Genomic DNA, 20,536 nt, shown 5'->3' with positions numbered 1-20,536 from the left:
CGTCCAAATGCGCCCAATGTTAATGAAGTTTACACATATCAGTTATGTACACCAATGGTCATTTTATGCTTATGGTTGAACACTTAAACCGTAAACTAAGACCGTGAGCAGGACGCAACACTTGTAACACTCATTATTTTGATCACAGTTGTCTTTGCAATATGATTATGACGTCATATTTCGTTGTGTGGTCACTTTGCAGTATTTTAAATACGGCTGAAACAGCGTTTTGTCACATAGTTATGCAGATAATTATCAAAATTTTTAAATTTCTAAAACACGCCCAAAGCGCAAGGTGCAACAAAAAAGCGCAAACACCCAAGCGCCCAACTGGCAACACTGGTCTGTTAGGGTGCCTTTGTACACGTCTGTTGTCAACCCCATCATCAGAAGTTTAAGAAAAAGAGACCAACCATTACCCACTAATCATGCAGAAGTCACACATTCCTTAAATCATTAAATGATTTCGTTTGTGCTGAAACGATAAGAACGTTACAAAAATGAATAAAAAACAAAAAAAATTAAATGTACAACTCGTTTACATTGCATAGCTGAGTAGCAGAAAATAACGCCACGGAAGTGCAAACTGAACAAATCAAAGTAAGTTTTGAAAAGACTCTGACAATTATGGAACATATTAAAGTGCATTAGATGACAACAAAGTTAATACTCAAATAATAAAACAAATAAAATGCATTTGTTGCTAAAAACTTGTTGCATATCAAAATGTCAAAAACAACACATTACAGCGTAATTGCAACGCTGCAAAGATGATGCAAATACAATTTAGTAAAATTTACAACAAGGATTGGAAGGAACTAATAATCTTTGCTGCATGAAGGCTCAGCATCTAAAAATATATTCAAATTTAGTATTTTCCTCAGTTCGTGTCTGTGACACAACATATGTTTAATGCAATATTCGGCAAACACCATACAAACCTGGTGATGAAGTTGACGTCGGTTGTTGAGTGTCTGTTTTGTTAACTGAACCTCCTGCTATGATGATGTGTGGTTCAATCAATGTGCAATCAGTAATTGCAGTACCTGGAAATTAAAATTAAACATGACTGGCTTACAATTTCAAAACTAATTAATGCTGAGTCATACTTGCTTGCTGCAAAGGGATTTGTGACTCACATGACTCAGCAATTTTTAAATCAGGTTGTTGTCGTGCGTCCTTCTGTAAACAAACAAACACACATTTGATGTAAAAACATCATGGGTAATAAAGGCTATGATATAACCTACTTGTTTTTTTAGTGGGTCTTCTGTTTCAACTTTGATGCCAAAGTTCGTTTTGAATAACTCACCATTGAAATCCAATTGGACATAAACCTTTTCATAACCATTGTATGGGGCAAACTTTAACACAAAATCAAGTTGTGTTAAATTGTTTGAGAAAACCTTCTTCAGTTCCATATGATTTTCATCAAATGTAACTCGGTTACTTTTGTTTTGAAGTGTGAGAGTTGCTTCATTTTGATCTGATCTAGTGAAGAAATTAAAAAAATGTTACAGGCAATCTTGTTCCAATTTCAAGTAAATATTTAAAAACTAAAGTGAATGTTTGCACATACAATATTTTTGTACATAAAAGGTAACCTTTAAATACCTTCCAATGAAATAAGAATCAATGATCTGTTACAGTAGTTTTGAATACATGTGTGTTACAGAAAGTAGAAAAAAACAGTTCCATATATTTGTGCAGTGATTAAATCACTGTTATAAGAGATGTTATTTTGCAGATCAGAAAATAATGGTATTCATTGTCAGTTTAATATTTTTTAGCAGGAAAAATCTTCAAATTAAATGTGTGATTTCAAGCAATTATTTATCACAATATGCTTATATCCTTTGCGATAAATCATTACCTCAAATTGAAACCGAGTAATTTTTGAACATCGTCTTTAAGTGTCAAGTTGTATTTCAAGTTGTCACAAATGACAAATCTCCAAAGTCGTTCAACAGAGTCAGAAGTTTCCTTTTTTGGAAATCCACCCAGGACCATTTTCTCCTTTGACCAACCAAAGAGTTTCTTCCGAATAACACGAAACCTTCAAGTACAAAAACAAGACTCAGGCAATTTTTTTACATTTCTTCAAAAAAAAACTACACTTACCAGGTAAAGTGAGTTACTTTAAATGCAATCTTCCTATCTCCACTGTAGGATAAAGTTTCATAATATTCCCAAATTTGACCATCTTCACTTGTCTCAACCTTCACATTTAATTAAACAATATTATAATAAAAGTGTATCTAATGTTTCAACGTAAGAATTATAAATTACCTTCATTACTCCATAATACATTTTAATACTTCTGTGTTGACTGAATTAAATCAGGATGATTTTTTTATTAGAGAATATGGTTGTTACAATCAATAAATGATAAAAGTTAAGCGTAATGATAAAAACTATCAAAACTTTGAAAATCACCATAGCTTGATAAACAGTTTTAGGTTGGCATTTTTAAGTGATGGTCACAAGGCAAATGTTTAAAACTTACTACAACAAGTTGATGAGGATCTTCACACACAAAACATGTTGGTAAAGTGATGGAGACATCTTTGGTGAACTTTAACCCACTTGGTCCACAATACAACAATGGAGTAATTTCCTTCTGTGGAACAAAAACATAATAAAAAAAATAAAATAAAGTTTGCCAACTAATGAATGACAACTAAACATATTTGTAGTTTTTTAACATTTTGCATTTGATAAATCCAGCAAAGAAGACACAAGAAAAAGGATTGACTGAGACAAGTGAATAATTTTTACATTGTTGATTACTTGGCAGGTACAAAAATACAATATTTTGTTTTTTTATAAAACGGCATAAAATGTAGTCTCAGGTATTGACCATCATTGGTTACTTATTTAAGTATCTGTTGATGGTAACGGATTAGTTATGCAATATTTATTTGAGCCTAATGTACTATGAAGTCAATGCAACAACTTACACTTGGATAAGTATTCCCATGGTAACTTTGTATCCAAATTTTTACATTTGTCTTCAGTGCATTAGGAGGAATATCAACAACACAACCCATCACTTCAAGTTTGCCACCTTCCACACCAACAACTGATGATGTTGACTGGATTACTTCATATTCTTCATGCTTCTGTAAAAAATATAGTTGTTTCCATATTGAAAGTCATGGCTCAATTTTTAGAAAAGTTGTGGCAATATTCATAAAAAGACTCTTTTCTTTTTACTGATAAAGTTGTATATAAAACATAACTTAAAATCTTGCGACTAAAAGCAAGCAATTTTCGGATCAAAAGAAATGTTAATTAACATGTTATTGAAGTTAACTCTAAAATTGATAACAGTTTAGTACCGTGTTTTCAACAAAAACATGCAAATGTGATATTTTTTACTTTGGAATTGATGAGATCCCTTCCTGTCTGTGTAAAGTCCTTACAACTGACACCCAACCACTTAATATTGTGCATACATCCAGCCAATGACTCAGCACTTTCATCCGAGATATTGTTTAAGTGTAAAGTCAGATTTTCCATCTAAACAACAGATATTACCCAACATATTTTGTCATAGAATTCATTCAAAAAAGCCTGTTTCAGCAAAACATTATCTGTATCTTACAGGTTTTTCCAAATCTTTAATGTTCTTGGAGAGAATCTTTACACCATGATCTCCTATGTTACAACCACTCAGGTAAAGTTCTTCGATGTTGTAAATGCAACAAGCCAATGCAGCTGCTCCACTATCTCCTATCTTGTTCAAGGAGAGATTGAGATTCCTCATCTTAATGAAATAACAAATGTGATATTTGAATATGATATAGATTACATATAAGAAAGTTGTTGTGTGTCCCCTGGTTATTCTCAAGTATGAAAACTGAGGTCAAGTTTATTATTTGAATAAATTGCCAAACATTAAACTTTGCAACTAACATTGGTTCTAAGTGAGGGATTACTTGTATCTTACAGATTTTTGTAAATCTTTAATATTCTCTGAGAGAAATTCCACACCAAGATCTCCTATGTTACAACTCCACACTTCAAGCTGTTCAATATTGTGAATGCAACAAGCCAATACAACTGCTCCTACATCTCCTATCTTGTTCCATGAAAGTTTGAGCTTCCTTATCTGAATGAAACAACAAACTTGAAATTAGGATATATGCAAGAATACAAAAAAGGAAGTTGTGTGTCCACTGGTTTTCTGCTGACATACATATAAAGCAAGTAAGTGTAAGGTCAACACAACCTTAGTACAGAAACAGCTACAATTAAAAAAATATTAAATATTGCGGTGTTATGAAATTACACAATCACAAATTGCCATGCTTTACTTGACTTCTGATTTGTATCTTACAGGTTTTTGCAAATCTTTAATCTTCCTTGAGAGAATTTCCACTCCCACATCTCCTATGTTACAATTACCAAGATGAAGTTCTTCAATGTTGTGAATGCAACGTGACAATGCAGCTGCTCCACTATCTCCTATCTTGTTCCTCGAGAGATCAAGTTTCCTCATCTGAATGAAACAATCAACTTGAAATTAGAATATTTGTAAGAATACATAAATTTTTAAATTTGCTGTTTCTGGTGGTTGGAAATTGTACAAGTAATTGTATCACATTTACTTTCTTCTGATTTGTATCTTACAGGTTTTTGTAAAACTTTTATCTTCTTTGAAAGAACTTTTGCACCATGACCTCGTATGTTGCAATTAATTAGACGAACTTGGTCAATCTTGTGAATGCAACGAGTTAATAAAGCTGCTCCAATATCACCTATGTTGTTGCCACTTATATCAAGTTGACACAACTAAAAACAAATTTTTTAAAAATGTGTAAAAAAATAAAGATAAGTTTCACAAACTATACAAAAATACCGGTTCGTTTCTTCTCTCTATTACAAAGGAGAGGTATTTAATCTCTTCCTGAGTAATTCCATACCAACTTAGATCGAGGTAATCAGGAAGTGAGGAAGCTATTGAGGAAATTATCTTTTCATTGTTAGTAAAAAAAGCTCTCCTACAATTATGAAGTAATGCTTTTATGTCCGTTCTCCTTTTCTTCTTTGTTTGTAATGTTGTCCAAGGAGCTTTTCTGAGAATAAGTATGGGGGTCATTCCGTGTCAAATCACCCAAAAACATGACATTCTAAACCTGTGAACTTTTTATGAAACTTGCCTTATGCGCTAATTGCTGTCACATGCGCACATTTTTTTGTGCAATCACAGTGCACAATTTAAACCCAGCTGAGTCTGGGGTTACGAAGCTATGCTTTCAGAAGTTAGGATTTGGGGCAAAAGTCAGCATACATATTTTTGAACCTGTGCATTTCAAAAATTCGATTCTAGTAATCAATGGAAATACTTTTGCCAGCAACGCTTCTTTGGGGTGACATAAGTGAAAATTTGAAATTGTGTTATTCCTAGTGTTATTGTGAGAGAGTAAAAAAGTCATTCAAATTGGACCGAAGGCAATTGGAAAAAGAAACAGTCCAGTCAGTAAAGTAGTGGCCTGGTAGAGGGTGATTGGTCCGAACTTCTTTGAGGGTTTGTTTATTTGTATGTTTATTCAAACAGGTAAACTAGTAGGTACACAATATTAGGGTGGACTGTAAGCTACAATATTAGAGCAGGTTCTTCAAATGATGCATTATTAAAATATTCAAATGAAAATAAGTTCTTTACAGGTGTTAGTTACACTGTAACACACTCCAATTGGTCTTTACAACTCCAGACAGTTAAACAAAGTTTATGTTGAGGCAATTACATTAAAAAAGTTAAACCTTTTTTCAGAAGCTCTGTGATGCTGGACGTTTTTATTAAACTTTTCTCGAGAAGATGGAAATCCTTCATTTATCCAATATCCTGTCTGTGATTTCATTTGCACAATTTCAGATTTGGATTTTTCTCGATCCATGTTTGTTTGAAAATGCAGATTAGGTCAATTTTAACCTCTCAAACCAGATCAATCCAAACAAAACGTACGTTGCAAAATCTATAGATTTGAATGAAAATCGCTTATATTTTTTTTAATCTAGCAATTTTTTTATTGTGCGTATGAGTTGTTCCGGCATAATTGGGAAGATACTTTTACACCGGGTCACAAAGTTTTTACCAAACTTGATCCACATATAAGCCTATATAACATAGAAATCCGTGCGAATATTAACGCTACGATTTCGTGTAGTATTTCAACTCAAATATATAAACAAAAATAACAGGTGGTTGCACTGTTCACGCCTAATCATTAAAATTCGCACAGATTTCTGTTTTACACAGACTTATATGTGGGTCAAGTTTGGAAAAAACTTTGTGACCCGGTGTAGTAGTATTTTCCGCATAATTGGCATGTAATTACATGGAAATCATACTCAACAAAAAACACATTTATGAAAACATGTATTTCCGACGTTGTTATCTTTCGTATCAGATAAATATATTTCGTTAAAATCGTCAGTGTCTCATTCAAATACAATCTCGCCAGTCAACAGATTTTAATCTTGGAAATTATTATATTTATTCCATAAATGAGGTCAAACAAAAAAGATTGAAATAGTTGTGATTTCCGGATTAGTTAAATTGGCATCAAAAACATAGAAAAAATTCTCATGAGAAAAGATTCTTAAAATAAATTAATGGAAGTGTCACGGATGACTACAGGAATGCTTAGTGGTAGATGCACAACAGACTGTCGGTTTACCCGTTGTCGGGGTATGTCCCCGCTGGGTGACCGAGGGGTGCGACTGCGTCTCGGGCCTCGCACCTTACGGATCCGACTGAGTCTCGATGGCAACTCGGCCTCGTAGGCAACTTGCCTTCTCTATCTCAAGGTTTACTGTTGGAGTTAAAGAACTCCTTTACACAAGTCTGTGCGTCTTCTAAATAGTCTAACTCCCGACTAAACACATACATCCACCAAGCTTCAAGCCAGTCCAAAGTTGTTCATAAATCCATTTATTGATATAATCCAACGAATAAATCCAAGTACAGTACAGTACAATTGGGGCTCCTATACAGTGTACTAAAGCAGAACCAACAGCCTAGACCCTTACACAGCAACAGTAAAAACACACTGATTTGGCAGGCGCTAGTCGCTCTGCTTATATAGTCTGCGGTTGTTGCGCAACTTGAATGCAACTTGAAGTTGGCCGATTTGGTCGATTACGTCAGTTATTTATATAGCTTAATTAACTAAGTGCCCTAATAGGTTATTTATGTATGGGTAGACTTTGTTTTCAGAATAACTAAAAGTAGTTGTGTTTATTTTAGCTTTATTTATCATTTGCGAAAGAAGTACTTGTGTTTAAATCAACCTTTATTTATTATTTGCCAAAGAAATGTCTGTAATTATTTTACCTTGATTTACATAGTTAGTTTGGTTGCCTAAGTTACCTATATGACTTCATTGCCCAAATTACATGGTTAATAACACATCTATAATGTGGCTGCTTCTACCGGCTACAATTTTTTTACCTGCCACCAGCTCGGCAGGTTTTTCCTATTAAATTGTCCGGTCAGGAATTGACCTAAACCGGAAATGAGTTCTTCTTTTTTCCCATGTCGTTTTATTGGACATCACAACTTGGACATGCGTTGAACGCGTGATTACAATGACTTTGGTTTTAACTCTCGGTCATAAGATAGTTATACGCTTTGGGCCTTTTATAGTATATACATGTGTTGTGTGTCGACAAGACGACCACGCTACAGAAAGATATTGTAAGAAATTCGGCTAGTCATGTTTCAGAACATTTTATTATTTTGTTTAAACTTGGTCTTTTAAACCCGCTTTCTTTTACATTCACACCTCGTCTTTCTGACGTCTTCGCCAGTTATCTCGCTTGCTTTGCGTCTTTTAACTTGCAATACTTCTAAGTCTTCTTTGACGTCTAATCGCAGCAATTAGGCCTATTCTTTTGTTTTTGTCTCGTCTTTGATATCGGCCTAATATTTGCGACTCTTTCCACAAATAAACAGATCATGGCCTAATAGATCATCACTTAAAGGTCTCACATCTCGGTTTGGGTCTCACGCCGAACTTTGATCCAAAAACAGTACATCGGTGACGGGTCCTGCAGCCATCGTGGTGTTAGACTGATAATTTCTTGACAGTGTTAATGTGGGGTCCTCGGAAATGGAAGCCTCCCAAAAACTTCAATTGGGGACAACTTAATATTTTAATTTCCATTTAAAAAGAACAGACAATGTGATCTGCTTTGACACAGTCAAACTGTTGAGACGGTCAAAAGCTGGTGAAACATTGGGTCAACGACATTAAAAGTCATTGCATTGGAAATTTGAAAAAATTAGGTAGCCTATATTGTGGAGTGCTTTCCAATATAGCGACAAGTGTCATTTTCTGCACAATAATTTGTCGGTATGAGTGAATGATTACTGACAAGTAAACTACAAGTGCCATGGACAAGGGATTCACACTGTCATGTGGTGCTTTGTGGTGTTATATTGCTTGTTTCTTATTTATGTGAAAGTGATTTCTGAGACTAAATTGCATGTATTTGATTCTGTGCCTGAAACAGTCGGTGAGCCTTATATTCTAACTAGTTTTTCATTTAAAATACAACTGTTTGATGCAATGCCTTGTGTAGAAAGCGTCCCCTTGTAAACATATGTTGCCAAAAAATTTGTTGAAAAGGATATTTAGGAGACGACTTTCGGTTCCCTCCTAGACCTTCTGCGCTAAGAACCGGGGTGAGTTCAACGAGCGTTACAACCAAACTTCATTGGATAACTCGCATGATGTTCACTGAGCGTTAATTAAAACGTGTACAAAATTCATAGGGCATTAATTAAAACGTGTACAAAATAAAACACTTCCGTGCATCTGATCCCTGACAAAAAGGCCACTAAGCCCAAAGTCAATCGATCAGTTTAATACTTTTAGTTTAAATTTGTAATAAAGTAATAATCGCACGAGGAGTAACAATAAAACGTTACAAGCCACGCGTAGAAAAGTCTCTCCAACTTATATCTGTCCAATCTGTCCGCTTTTATGCAAAATATGGCTTATATAGAAAGTGTATACAGGGTTATTTGAGTTCGGATTACCCCGAGACTCATTTGAAAAGGCGCTGAAAGTTAGTCATAAAATAGGTCGACCGGATATTTAATTATCTCCCGTGCATACGAACATAGCACGTTCGCCGTAAATGAGTTGATTGGACTTAAAGCGTGATTATTGCCCAACGTTAAAACGGGTGGTGTCAGAAATAGTGTAAAACACAAAATAATAATTGCAAATATTACGTTTGACCATACACACACTTACCCCTCGTTCAAGATGCTTTCCGAGTTAAAGTGAGTTTCATGTTCATTTAGGTTGGTTTGGGTAGACGAATATCGTGGAATATTGTGGTTCGGTGGTGGTTCGCGTTATTTGTTCGATTTTCCGAATGTTGATCCGATTGCTCGTGGATGAGTTGTCCTCGTGTTTTGACGTGGTTTTCTGATGAACTCCTTTGTACTCGTATAGAGATCATAGTTAAATGATTGACTCCCGCACGTGTAAAACCGGTGGTGATCGTTGAAATGTGAAAGATTGCAGACGTTTTCAAGTATATGCGTTGATCGAACAAAACCGTCGAGATCGTTCTGTTGTCTAATTGCACATATTTCAATGGCGGTGATGTGAACGCTCCTAGATATCAATGTAGGAGGATCTGGACATCTGGAAAGAAAACTCGAACATCCTGCCATTGCATCTAGGCCTTATATTATTTTATTAGAATACCCAACACATGAAAAGTATATAACACATACAATAGCAGGGAAGGGGATACCTCGGACGAGGTATTTTACGTCACAATTAGGTATTGTTTCACAAAAGCTTTATGTCCCCATGACACGTTAACAGGAACTTTAAAATTAATTCATGCCTACTTGGAAAATTATAATTTGTATGTGGAAGGTTATATCAAAGTCACAGTTAATCAAAAAGAAGTAGTGATTGGTTGATTGCATATTCAACCACGTATTCTTGGATGGGCCAATGATGATTTTGCCTAACGGTAAAAAATACGATCATATTTTTGTAATTTTTATATCGTCACGTGGTCGGGAATACTTTTGACATCATGGCAAGAAATAGCGAGGAGACCACACTATTTGAGTTTTAGGCAAAATAATCAGGTCATAGAAGAGAATATACAGAGGCTGGAAAAAATGGTCGGATTTTGGCAGTAAGAAGAACCCATAGATAAAAATTCGTTTGTTGACACGAAAATACATGATATCCATGCTGCCGTGAAAATTACACGAGTTACCCAAAATATTGGAAAATCCTGTACGTGTGGAAAGGTCGAAACCGCAAGTGGCCACGCAACGATTCCTGAAAGCTTGAATTATATTTTATGCGCTAATGCCCCAATGCTGGTATTGCGCCAAGTTTGATTTCAGTTAATTTTTAAATAAACAAAAAAACGTCTGTTAAAACTTGATGTCCGAGCTATCACCAGTAACGTCCGATATTACCCCGAGGTGACTTCGGACATTATTGTTTAAAAAATGAGCTAAAACAAAAAACCTTTTCTGCTTTTTGAGCAAAGGTACACATTATAAAAAACACATATGAGCAATTTTCTAAAAATAACGTGCGAGTTATCTCCGGTCTCACCCACAACCTAACGAGGTACAATGTGTCCCCAATAATTTATTTATTACTTGTGTTTCGAGTTTCAAGTAAAATGATTCATTTAACATCCTGTTTACAACATAAATAGTTCTACTATGCTTATGTCACACCACATCCTTATTCTTGTATTATATTAACCCAAGTGATGTATAACGGCACGTGACTAAACCTACCAATAAGCTTTCGATAATCCAAGTATAAATAGTCATGCGCGCCTGTTAATTCAGCTCTTTATATTGGGCTCAATTCTATTCTTTTCGGAACCATCGTTCTATCTTTCATCTTTTATCTGGTGACAAGACACTGCTATTATTACTGAGACTCTACAAGCTATTCGCCGGGTTGGGATTTATTCCCACAGCCTGATAATAAACTGTTTATTCGGATTTAACCGTTTGCAAGCGAAACCGACAAAGAGACAGTTCAAATGATTTTGGATCAACAAATGTTGGAGACTCGCGCGTTAGCGCCAATGAAACGCCGTTAAGAGTTAGTCTATCGCAATATAATGACTTTTATTTCTGTTGTTTGTAAAATAAGCTAAAAAACGTTTATGGAAGTTTATTGCGGGCTATACCAAGTCACAACTGAAAACTGTTAAGCAACGAGCTATGCATTTTCAGTGAGCTGGAACGAAGGAAATTCCTTCTGATGGTTGACCAATGCCTTGCAACTTTCCGAGCTAACCAGGTCTGCCTTCTGGTTTCATTTTTGTTGAATTTATGGCATTAGGTTGTCGACGTTCGTGTCATTTGCCATTGAATATGTTTCACAAACAAAGTATGTAAATAACTTGGTAACATTTTATTAAAACTTTAATTTAGTTAAAAAATAAAAATTAAAAAAAAGGCATAAAAAACTTCGCAACAAACAGTGATTCACTGTAACTTTTGTCATCTGCGCATTACGAAGGAAAAACACAAGCATTGGCAACCAATTAATAGTAGTATTTACAAAAGTGTCAAATCAACAACACAAGCTGAGCACAGGAAATGGTAATGCGGAAATTATACAATCCATGGAGTAAAAGAACACAAGAAGTTTGAAGACAATAATACTAAACAAGCAAGCTTTTATTTTACGACATGTTTTTAGTCGCATATTTAAGATTTTTGTATCAATTTGTCTTGCAGCTATGTTGGTTAACGTTAGACAACTTGTTGCAATTAACATTACATTGGTTTAAGTGGATATAATTGTAACCAAACAAAAGCACAGCACGGATTGGAAGATGATTTTAGCAATCTTTGCTGCATGATGGTTCACAATCTAAAAATAAATTAAGACCATAATTGTCTAGTTACTGTTTCCCTGACACAATTAAACGTAATTTTTATTGACCGACGTTTCACCTGTTCTTACACTAAGGAAGCCACTAGCTGAATAGCAGGGGAAAGTCGGTCAATGAAAATTACATTTAACGAGTCAGACGAACAGACTATTGAAGTATAATATACATTCCTGGCAGCAACATTGTACATAAAAGTTGTTCCGCAATTTCGTTTGCGTTAATTTAGACAATAATTTTAATCTTGTTTACTGATAAATATAACACACTCAGAGTGACTTGATTGTTTATTAATTTATGGCCATTTAATCAAATGACTTTCAGTGAGATTTATTACGGATGTGTTACGCTAAACAAACGAATTCCCCAAAAAATAACATATTTGCCGGATTATGTAACAAAATTGTGCATCTTCACTACAATCGATGTGACTTAATGGAAATCATTTACCTTAGTTAACAAAACTACAAACCTTCTGATGAAGTTTGCATCAGTTGTTGACTGTTTGTCTTTGTACCTGAGGTTTCTGTCGCATTGATTTTTTGATTTATGAATATATTTACCCCAGATTGGTGTCCAATGTCCTGCAAACAGCAAGCGTAGTTGATATAAAATCCAATATAAGTCGCAACTGAAGTTCAACATTATAACGCAGGCTACAGATAAATACACTTAGCGATGTTTGCATTCATTACAAACATTCCGCATAGTTCACACATAGTATAATGATCTTACCTGTCTGTTTCCAGAATGTTGATGGACATCACCCTGAACTCCAACTATACTTTCTGTTATGTTTGAGTGTTGTGCCTCTATGCCCAGATATTGACCTGGTGTAAAAGAACAAGCTGATTTACCATTATGAAGCTTGTTCTTCTTCATTATTCTTAACAACCCAAAATGTAAAACAATTTTTTGCATTAATTAATCTACTTTTGAAAAATGCGCTTTTTCCATACTTGATTGTTTTTCGTCATTTCTTTGCTCAGCACTTTTTGGAACATCCTACAAACAATGAATAAACAGTTTTAAATGCCAATTGAACAGCTAGTGGCAATGAAAGTTCTTTTATCTCACTTGATTTTGTTGTTCCTCCTTTATGTTAACTTTCGCACTAAAATCTGCTTCTTGTTCCTCGTCAACAAACTTCAATTTCACATTCACTGTTTCATAACCAATGTGTGGAGCAAACTTCCAACTAATATCACGTTTTGTTGAATTGATTGCATAAATATTCATCAAAATGACTTCATTTTTCGAAAATGTAACTCGACCACTTTCACTTGTAAGTATAAGAGTTGCTTCAGTTTGATGATATCTGGCAATAATTAATACAAAAAATTGGCAAATCTGGCAATAATCAATAGAAAAAAATCTAATTTCACGACCTCTTGTGACCAAAAGGTGTATACACAGGTGGTTATAAAACAAACAAAGCAAAACGTGAGTGTGGACCCGGTCCAAAAGGCATAATTTCTATTGAAAAAGCCTACACAGGAAAATGCCTTTTTACAACACACTGATCAATACAACATAAAATCATAACATTTGCTAGGTTTTCACCTTAAAGCAAAATCAGTTAACTTTTCCAGATGTGGATTTTCCCCTTGATTGAATTTCAAGTCATCGCAAATGAAAAATTTCCAAAGTCTTTCATCACAGTCAAAAGGTTCATTATATGGAAATCCACCCATAACTATTTTATTTTTCGACCAAGCAAAGGCATTTTTTAACAATGATTGGAACCTTAATGCAAACAAATTAATTGTCCTGTATTTATTTTGTCATCAGTTTACATTTACCAAGTAAAGTGAGTTACTTTAAACGAAATCATTCCCTCCCCACTGTGGTTTAAACTTTGATAATATTCCCATGTTTTTCCATCTTGACTTGTTTCAACCTTAAAATTGTGTTAAACGGTTTTATTTCGTGTATCTTACCTTCATTACTCCATAATGCATTTTAACACTTCTACTTCTACGTTGACTGAATAAATTTAAGTGGATTTATTTTTTTATTTATAAATATGGCCTTAACAATCAATAAATGCTGAGAGTTTAACGTAATGATAAAAACTATTAGAAAAACACCACAGCTTAATAAACAGTTTAGTTTTTTTGCTAATTTATAAGAAAGCACTTTTAAGTGAAGGCCACAAGATGAATGTTTAAACTTACCACAACAAGTTGTGGGTCTTCACACACAAAACATGTTGGTAAAGTGATGGTGACTTCTTGGGTGAACTTTAACCCACTTGGTCCACAATACAACAATGGAGTAATTTCTTTCTGTGGAATGAAAACCCAATTAAAAAAGTTTAAATAGAATGGTTGAATAATGAAACATTTTCTTGCTAACAGCCAAGAAAATACATCTTGAATTTGTTAAAACAACAAACATAAAATATTCCATATGTTTGTACATGGTTGTAAAAATTGTGTGTTATTGATGTATGTTTAGTACAGAACATATGCAGTTGTTGATAGTGGCACTGTGCTAGCATTTACACTTGCGGCACACTAATTTCCACTTTGTGGTACCCTTCGGTCAATGTCGATCCGTTGGGTACCCTCATCCATTTGGTAATTCAAAGTTAGCCATGCCTTTCTCTATGCAATGTCAAAAACACTCGTCATTGAAAAGATGTTTCGGCATCCTCCGGGGCTTTTTCTGCCATCTCATAAGGCATATGAACCTCCTGGAGGCTCCACAAATCCTTGCTGTGTTTTGTTCACTGTAGCTGCATTAATTATATTTTCCTCTGAACTGTACTTGTGGACCTTCATGGGTAAATGACTTAAAAGTTAATAATTCAAAATTGATGAACTGAGCCACAGTAATAGGTGTATGGGAAAAAGTCTATCACATGTTGATAACGTTGATAACTCACAAAAATCATTTGTTGGATTTAATATCGATATTGAGCCTTTTCTCTCTTTTAGAAATTGTACGCCTGAGTTACCCAAATTTGGGAGTAATCGCAAGGGTCAAGCTGAGCCTAAGTTGGCTAAGCTTAGCCCTGGTCTAACTGCCGGCCAGATTCCGGCGAATACCCCCGTCAGGTTAGTTGATATTGAGTCTGATCTCTTTTGACAGTAAAATCCTGTATGCAAATCACATGTGTAAAACCACTTACATTTGGCTTAGTATTTCCATAGTAACTTCGCATCCAAATTTTTACATTTGTCTCCAGTGCATTAGCAGGAATATCAACAATACAACCCATCACACGAAGTTTGCCACCTTTCACACCAACAACTGATGATGTTGACTGGATTACTTTATATTCTTCATGTTTCTGTAAAAAATCAGTTACCCACATAAAAGTTAATTTCTTCAATTCGTCTTGTCCGTCTCTGTTCTGTACCTATAGGCCTAATGATTGCTGGTGAACTGCTGTTGTTAGAGATAAGACTAGTAAACAACTTTAATAGCACTTTCGCGAGCTTGATCTTGCTTCATCAGGTGTCGCAATAAAAATGTTAGTTCTTTGTCCGAAATGATAACAGCAGTATTTATGGAATTTTAAATTAAATACGGTTTATAACCCAGCTGCAGAAGCAAAGACTATTTTGAATTCTGAAGTAAAGTTTGTTACAAATATTTGGTATATTGACTTGTACAAAACCATGAAAAGTTTCCTTACTTTTGAATTTTTGAGATTTTTTCCTGCTTGTGTAAAGTTTTCAATATTGACAAGCAACCACCCGATTTTGTGTCTGCATGCAGTCAATGACTCAGCACTTTCATCGGTCAAATTGTTGCAGTATAAATACAAGCCTTCCATCTACACAAAATGTAAACGTTGTATAAATCTTGCCAAAAATGATTCAAAAACACAAGTTAACTTAAAGCCGTTCTCACATTGAAAAACATGTAAAACATTAATTATCGTCAACCAAGAAAATATTTTTTTGCCTAAAGAGCTTTAATTTATTTAACGTCAATAAAACTGAGAAAACTTTACAACAGACATGAGTGGGAATACAAAATGAATTGCCAATAATTCATAAAAGAAATCTTACAGGTTTTTGTAAATCTTTAATCTTCTCTGAGAGGATTTCCACACCCTTATCTCCTATGCCACAATCACTCAGATAAAGTTCTTCAATATTGTGAATGCAACGAGCCAATGCAGCTGTTCCACTATCTCCTATCTTGTTCTTGGAGAGTCTGAGTTTCTTCATCTGAATGAAATGCCAAACAATAAACTTTGCATAGGTGCTACATAAAGAATAAGTCACCCAAAGTTTTGTTAGGGTAACAGGAACTTACACCTATATAACTAAGCACACAAACTTGTTTTGTCACAGTTTCTTTTCACTTTCTTTTTGCATTCAAAAACAAAAACTACATTGTTGTTACTATCAACCTCATGTTTGAAATGACCCTATATCAGGTAAATATGATGTTAACCATGACTTCACAGTGTAGACATGAACTAATGGGGCATCCATGGACTTTGTGAATCCTACTTTCCTAAAGTCGAGGAAAATCTGAATTTGGTTTTACTGCATCATAAAGAGATGGCTTTACAAAACAATTGGAACCATTGTCTCAAAGTTAATTTTGTTTCAAAGTTAGTATTTTAACATCATGTGATTCGATATTAAACAGCATCTTTAATGTTTAAAGTTGTTGCCACTTGCAATTACAACACCAAACACTATTTTTAATTGTATCTTACTGTTTTTTTGCATTGATGAAATTTTCTCTGAAAGAAATTCAACACCACGATCTCCTATATCACAATTATTGAGAACCATTGCTTTAATATTGTGTTGAGGCAATGCGATCTTAGACCTATATGACTATGTACATAACCTTGTTTCTTTCATCACTCAAATAAATATCACAGCAGTTTTCAAGCTCTTTTTGCTTTTGAAACTAACAACTGCTTGGTTGTAATCACAAAATCATGATTTTGTTTGAAATACCTTTAAATTGACTTAGATGACTTAATCACGATCTTACAGTGAATGCAAAAACTAATGAAGCATCACTACACTTGCAATTTGCGAATCCACATTTCCTAAAGCTCTGTAATATCTGAAATTGCTTTTAATGCATTAACTAGTGATGGAACAACAAAGCAATAGAAATCATTTCCTCAAAGTAAACAATATTTCAGTCAGTATTTTAACATTATATCAGTATTTTAACATTATGTGATTTGATATTAAACAGCACTATGAATGCAATTTTATCTTACTGGTTTTTGCATGAATGTGATTTTCTCTGAAAGAAATTCAACACCACGATCTCCTATATCACAATTATCGAGAACAACTACTTCAATGTTGTGAATGCAATGAGCCAATGCAGCTGCTCCATTATCTCCTATCCTGTTCTTGGAGACATCGAGTTTCTTCATCTAAATAATATGCCAAGCTATAAACTTTGCGTGGGTGCCAAGAGGGGAATGCAGCTTCTACCAGTGTTCTGCTGACAAAATGTTAAGATAGTGCACCAAAATTTTAGACCTATATGACAATGTATATCAACTTGGCATTTTTTAAATGAACATTTTACTTTTTGTGATTTGATATTTAAGCAATAAATCCAAAGTTTCGGAAGTTTTCCACTTCTTGCTATAACACCAAACACCGTTTTATTTGTATCTTACAGGTTTTTGTAAATTTTTAATTTTCGCTGAAAGGATTTCCACACCATGATCTTCTATACCACATTCACTCAGGTAAACTTGTCTAATCTTGTGAATGCATCGAGCCAATACAGCTGCTTCAATATCTCCTATCTTGTTGGTTTGGAGATCAAGTTGAAACAACTTAGAAAACAAGTCTCAATCAAATTAATTATTACATGCTTTATGATATTTGACTATCGGTTTCACTCCGAAGAATTACTAATATAATATATATATAACGTAATATGTAACTATGTAACCTAAGAAGCACCAAAAGAAAGTATTTGATGAAATTTGAGCATCATTTTTATAAATTCTATTAAAGTATACCGGTTTGTTTCTTCTTTCAATTACAAAGCAGAGGCTTTTTATTTCCTCCAGAGTGAGATCACACCAACTTAGATCGAGCTTATGAGGAAGTTTGGAAGCTACTGAGGAAGTTGTCTTCTCATCATTTGATTTATGTGCCCTCCCGCATTCTTTAAGTATTTTTTCCACGCTTGGTCTCCTCCTCAAATTCGAGCGAGTAGATGTTGGATCATAACTTGTTGGACCTGTAAAGTATGATGGTATTTTAATAAAATATAAATTTATATCAACAAACTCATGTGGTTGATAATTTTATTTTGAAAATTAAATGGCGTTGACATTCGTAAAAAAAGGGTTAAATCATCGCTTGTAAATATTGATAAATAACCATTAAATTTTGCATCTTTTTATTCTAGTTTTTTTTCCCGAAATTTCAAACATGTTTATTGCCATGGTAACCATCATTACAAAATCTGTTTGTAAAAAGTAAATTTTAATAGATCCACAAAGCAAATTGAATAAATGAAAGTATAAACTTGTAATTAAAACGATAAAACAAGTTTTACCGGTTCCGTTTTATTTTTTATGTTAGTTTTAGTAGAGTTCGTTTTACTGTCTCTTACCCTGTCTTTGATTTCTCTTGCCCATCATACAGGTCTTATGGTGAATATTTAAAGACTTGCATTGTTTGGTCCTACAAAATCTGTGGAATTATGTATTTTTTACTTTTTTTACAATTTTTTTTTATATTGCAATTTTGCAGGAATACTTTACTGGCTTGATTGCCTAGTGTAACTTTGTTGTTAACGAATGTTCTGGTCTCGGGTTGCAAAATTTATGTTTGTGGTCCATATGACAGGGTTTGAACTATCACGAAAATTTCAAATCGTGTAACGATTAAATCCTATGGATGAAACACGAAGAACATTCAGTCCCAAAGTATTGGTGGTAACTTTGCCGAACGGCAAGTTTTAACAAACAGAGAGGGAAATAAATTAATTGTTATTATTATGCACAAAATTTTAAAATTACATGACAAATTCGGTCGGTGTCAGAGTGAGATCTGAGAAATCAAGCTCTTGGTGAGGTTTGAACTCGAGACTCCAACCTAACCAATCCTCCAACTGAGCTACAGTGGTTTCACTGGGTATATTGTGACCAAGGTACACTGATGTGCAAGCGCACAACTTGCCAGGCCACCTTCAGATATACGTAGGGGATCTCTGCCACTGTAAGCAGACAACGCAGTAATGTTTCATGCGATGGAATGATTGGCAGCATCGTAGCTCACTTGGTAGAGCGTTGGGTTATCCCAGGCTCGTGAGTTGAAGTCTCACCAAGAGCTTGATTTTTCAGATCTCGATCCAACTTGTCAGCAAAGAGTAGCTGATCCAGGTAGGCTGCAATGTCTGGGCTGCAATGCCTGTAAACCTAATGATCTTGATACGATAGCTGTGATCATCATGTAAGAACCTGCGCAGTGGGGCGATCTTGCCAATCATGCTTTTGCATGAAAGCTATCATAGTAAGGATACAAAATGCGAAATTGTTTTTAAATGTTTCCTAAATTGTATTAGGACGTGACTGGTCTATAGGAGTATTTTAATAAAACATGTGTAGTGCAGTGACAAATTATTTTTTAGGAAATATTTTACTTTTAGGCAAAGCAGAATGGTCCAGGAATATAAGTACCAAAAACATTTATAAAAATAAAAGAAACCTGAATTTAATAGCAACTATCACGCCAGACTGCCACTTGGCTTAGTTGTGGGCTTTTACTGCGGTGAACAAGTCTCGAACGTCGCAGTCAGTTTCGATAAAATCAAAACTTAGTTGTACGCACTAACAAAAAACAACACAGATGAGCTTTTGTGTCCGTCTGCTGTCAGTTTCAACACCATCAAGATTTATTCGCCGCAGTAAAAACAGCTACACGCGCTTTTGTAAATAACTCCTATCTAAACCAATTCATTGTCAGCCAATCTTTACCAGGCAACATTATTACGTCAGACCCATTGTGACGCAGAGTCGGAATCACTTCTTGTGACTTTTTACACAACATTATAGCTCAAAACAATAAGTCACGTGACAACCCCATGCGTGGTTTTGTTCGAGATATCGAGTTCCTGCGAAACACTACACCTTTGTGACGTAGACAATATCTCCAGGTAACAATAGATGGCCCGTGGTACGACCCCTACCTTAGGCTCCCAGAAAGTCCTGATAAAAGCCCTGGGGCGTGCCTCGCACGGAATTGTGTTTTTTTACTTTGCAGAATAAAACTTAAAGGTAGTTCGCACACGCTTCTGGAACAATTTACCTTGCAAACGTTATTCTTGTCACAGGCACTGTACAAAATTTCCCTTCGGCCCCACTTGGATTAGTATTACATTACAAAAAGTCCCCGTGTGTAAATGCAGTTAATTTTATGAATATGATGGTCGCTGGAAACAGCATCCACATCCTTGTTCTTTTCGCTTTTTTAGTTAACTACAAAATTGTTTCGAAAAAATAAAATTGCTACTAAATTAAAAATCGTGTTCGGGGGCAGATCGTGAAACACTTCAGAATTGAAAATAAAACTTTTATGATGAAGAAAAACCACAAAAATAATGTACTGACAAAACTCTGTACTAATTCTGTGCTGACGAAACTCTG

General features: G+C 34.7%; 2 protein-coding genes across 5 annotated transcripts; both read right to left on the bottom strand.

Annotated features, from left to right (window-relative positions):
* On the bottom strand, window positions 1-6,042 carry LOC145906089 (uncharacterized). 2 transcript variants are annotated; one of them, XM_082993473.1, is made up of 15 exons: window positions 5,770-6,042; window positions 4,865-5,081; window positions 4,636-4,797; window positions 4,343-4,504; window positions 3,953-4,114; window positions 3,608-3,769; window positions 3,382-3,522; window positions 2,961-3,122; window positions 2,507-2,620; window positions 2,122-2,219; window positions 1,874-2,056; window positions 1,251-1,491; window positions 1,110-1,182; window positions 942-1,046; window positions 1-850 (listed from the first exon to the last, which is right to left on the bottom strand). In XM_082993473.1, exons 1-15 carry the CDS (start codon window positions 5,901-5,903, stop codon window positions 819-821), a joined length of 2,148 nt encoding a protein of 715 aa, XP_082849599.1. In that variant the 5' UTR covers window positions 5,904-6,042; the 3' UTR covers window positions 1-818. The 2 variants fall into 2 exon arrangements, with proteins under 2 accessions (XP_082849599.1, XP_082849600.1); XM_082993474.1 differs by lacking the exon at window positions 5,770-6,042 and having other exon boundaries at window positions 2-850; window positions 4,686-4,797; window positions 4,865-4,878.
* Window positions 6,043-11,206: 5,164 nt separating this feature from the next.
* Window positions 11,207-20,310, bottom strand: LOC145905916 (uncharacterized). 3 transcript variants are annotated; one of them, XM_082993241.1, is made up of 17 exons: window positions 19,170-19,236; window positions 18,911-19,107; window positions 18,502-18,581; window positions 17,900-18,123; window positions 17,549-17,710; window positions 17,135-17,296; window positions 15,948-16,109; window positions 15,569-15,709; window positions 15,059-15,220; window positions 14,100-14,210; window positions 13,725-13,822; window positions 13,486-13,668; window positions 13,000-13,240; window positions 12,882-12,927; window positions 12,658-12,752; window positions 12,395-12,506; window positions 11,207-11,903 (listed from the first exon to the last, which is right to left on the bottom strand). In XM_082993241.1, exons 3-17 carry the CDS (start codon window positions 18,527-18,529, stop codon window positions 11,872-11,874), a joined length of 1,959 nt encoding a protein of 652 aa, XP_082849367.1. In that variant the 5' UTR covers window positions 18,530-18,581; window positions 18,911-19,107; window positions 19,170-19,236; the 3' UTR covers window positions 11,207-11,871. The 3 variants fall into 3 exon arrangements, with proteins under 3 accessions (XP_082849367.1, XP_082849369.1, XP_082849370.1); XM_082993243.1 differs by adding an exon at window positions 18,648-18,782 and having other exon boundaries at window positions 18,911-19,209; XM_082993244.1 differs by lacking the exons at window positions 18,911-19,107; window positions 19,170-19,236 and adding an exon at window positions 20,199-20,310.
* Window positions 20,311-20,536: the final 226 nt, after the last annotated feature.

This window comes from Ascidia mentula, chromosome 6 (genome assembly GCF_947561715.1).
Source record: "Ascidia mentula chromosome 6, kaAscMent1.1, whole genome shotgun sequence".
In the NCBI taxonomy this organism is placed as follows: Eukaryota; Metazoa; Chordata; class Ascidiacea; order Phlebobranchia; family Ascidiidae; genus Ascidia; species Ascidia mentula.
The sequence above is the reverse complement of the archived record's forward strand: the minus strand, read 5'-3'. Positions and strand labels throughout refer to the sequence as shown.

Excerpts from the sequence above, each read along its gene's own strand:
- LOC145905916 (XM_082993244.1), bottom strand. The coding sequence starts at position 18,529 with ATGATGGGCAAGAGAAATCAAAGACAGG. Across the intron at positions 17,711-17,899 it reads TTGAAAGAAGAAACAAACCG|TTGTTTCAACTTGATCTCCA; the intron begins GTATACTTTAAT and ends TTGTTTTCTAAG. Across the intron at positions 12,928-12,999 it reads AGGAGGAACAACAAAATCAA|GATGTTCCAAAAAGTGCTGA; the intron begins GTGAGATAAAAG and ends CATTGTTTGTAG.
- LOC145906089 (XM_082993473.1), bottom strand. The coding sequence starts at position 5,903 with ATGGATCGAGAAAAATCCAAATCTGAAATTGTGCAAATGAAATCACAG. Across the intron at positions 3,770-3,952 it reads TTAAAGATTTACAAAAATCT|ATGAGGAATCTCAATCTCTC; the intron begins GTAAGATACAAG and ends TATTTCATTAAG. Across the intron at positions 2,057-2,121 it reads AAAGTAACTCACTTTACCTG|GTTTCGTGTTATTCGGAAGA; the intron begins GTAAGTGTAGTT and ends TTGTACTTGAAG.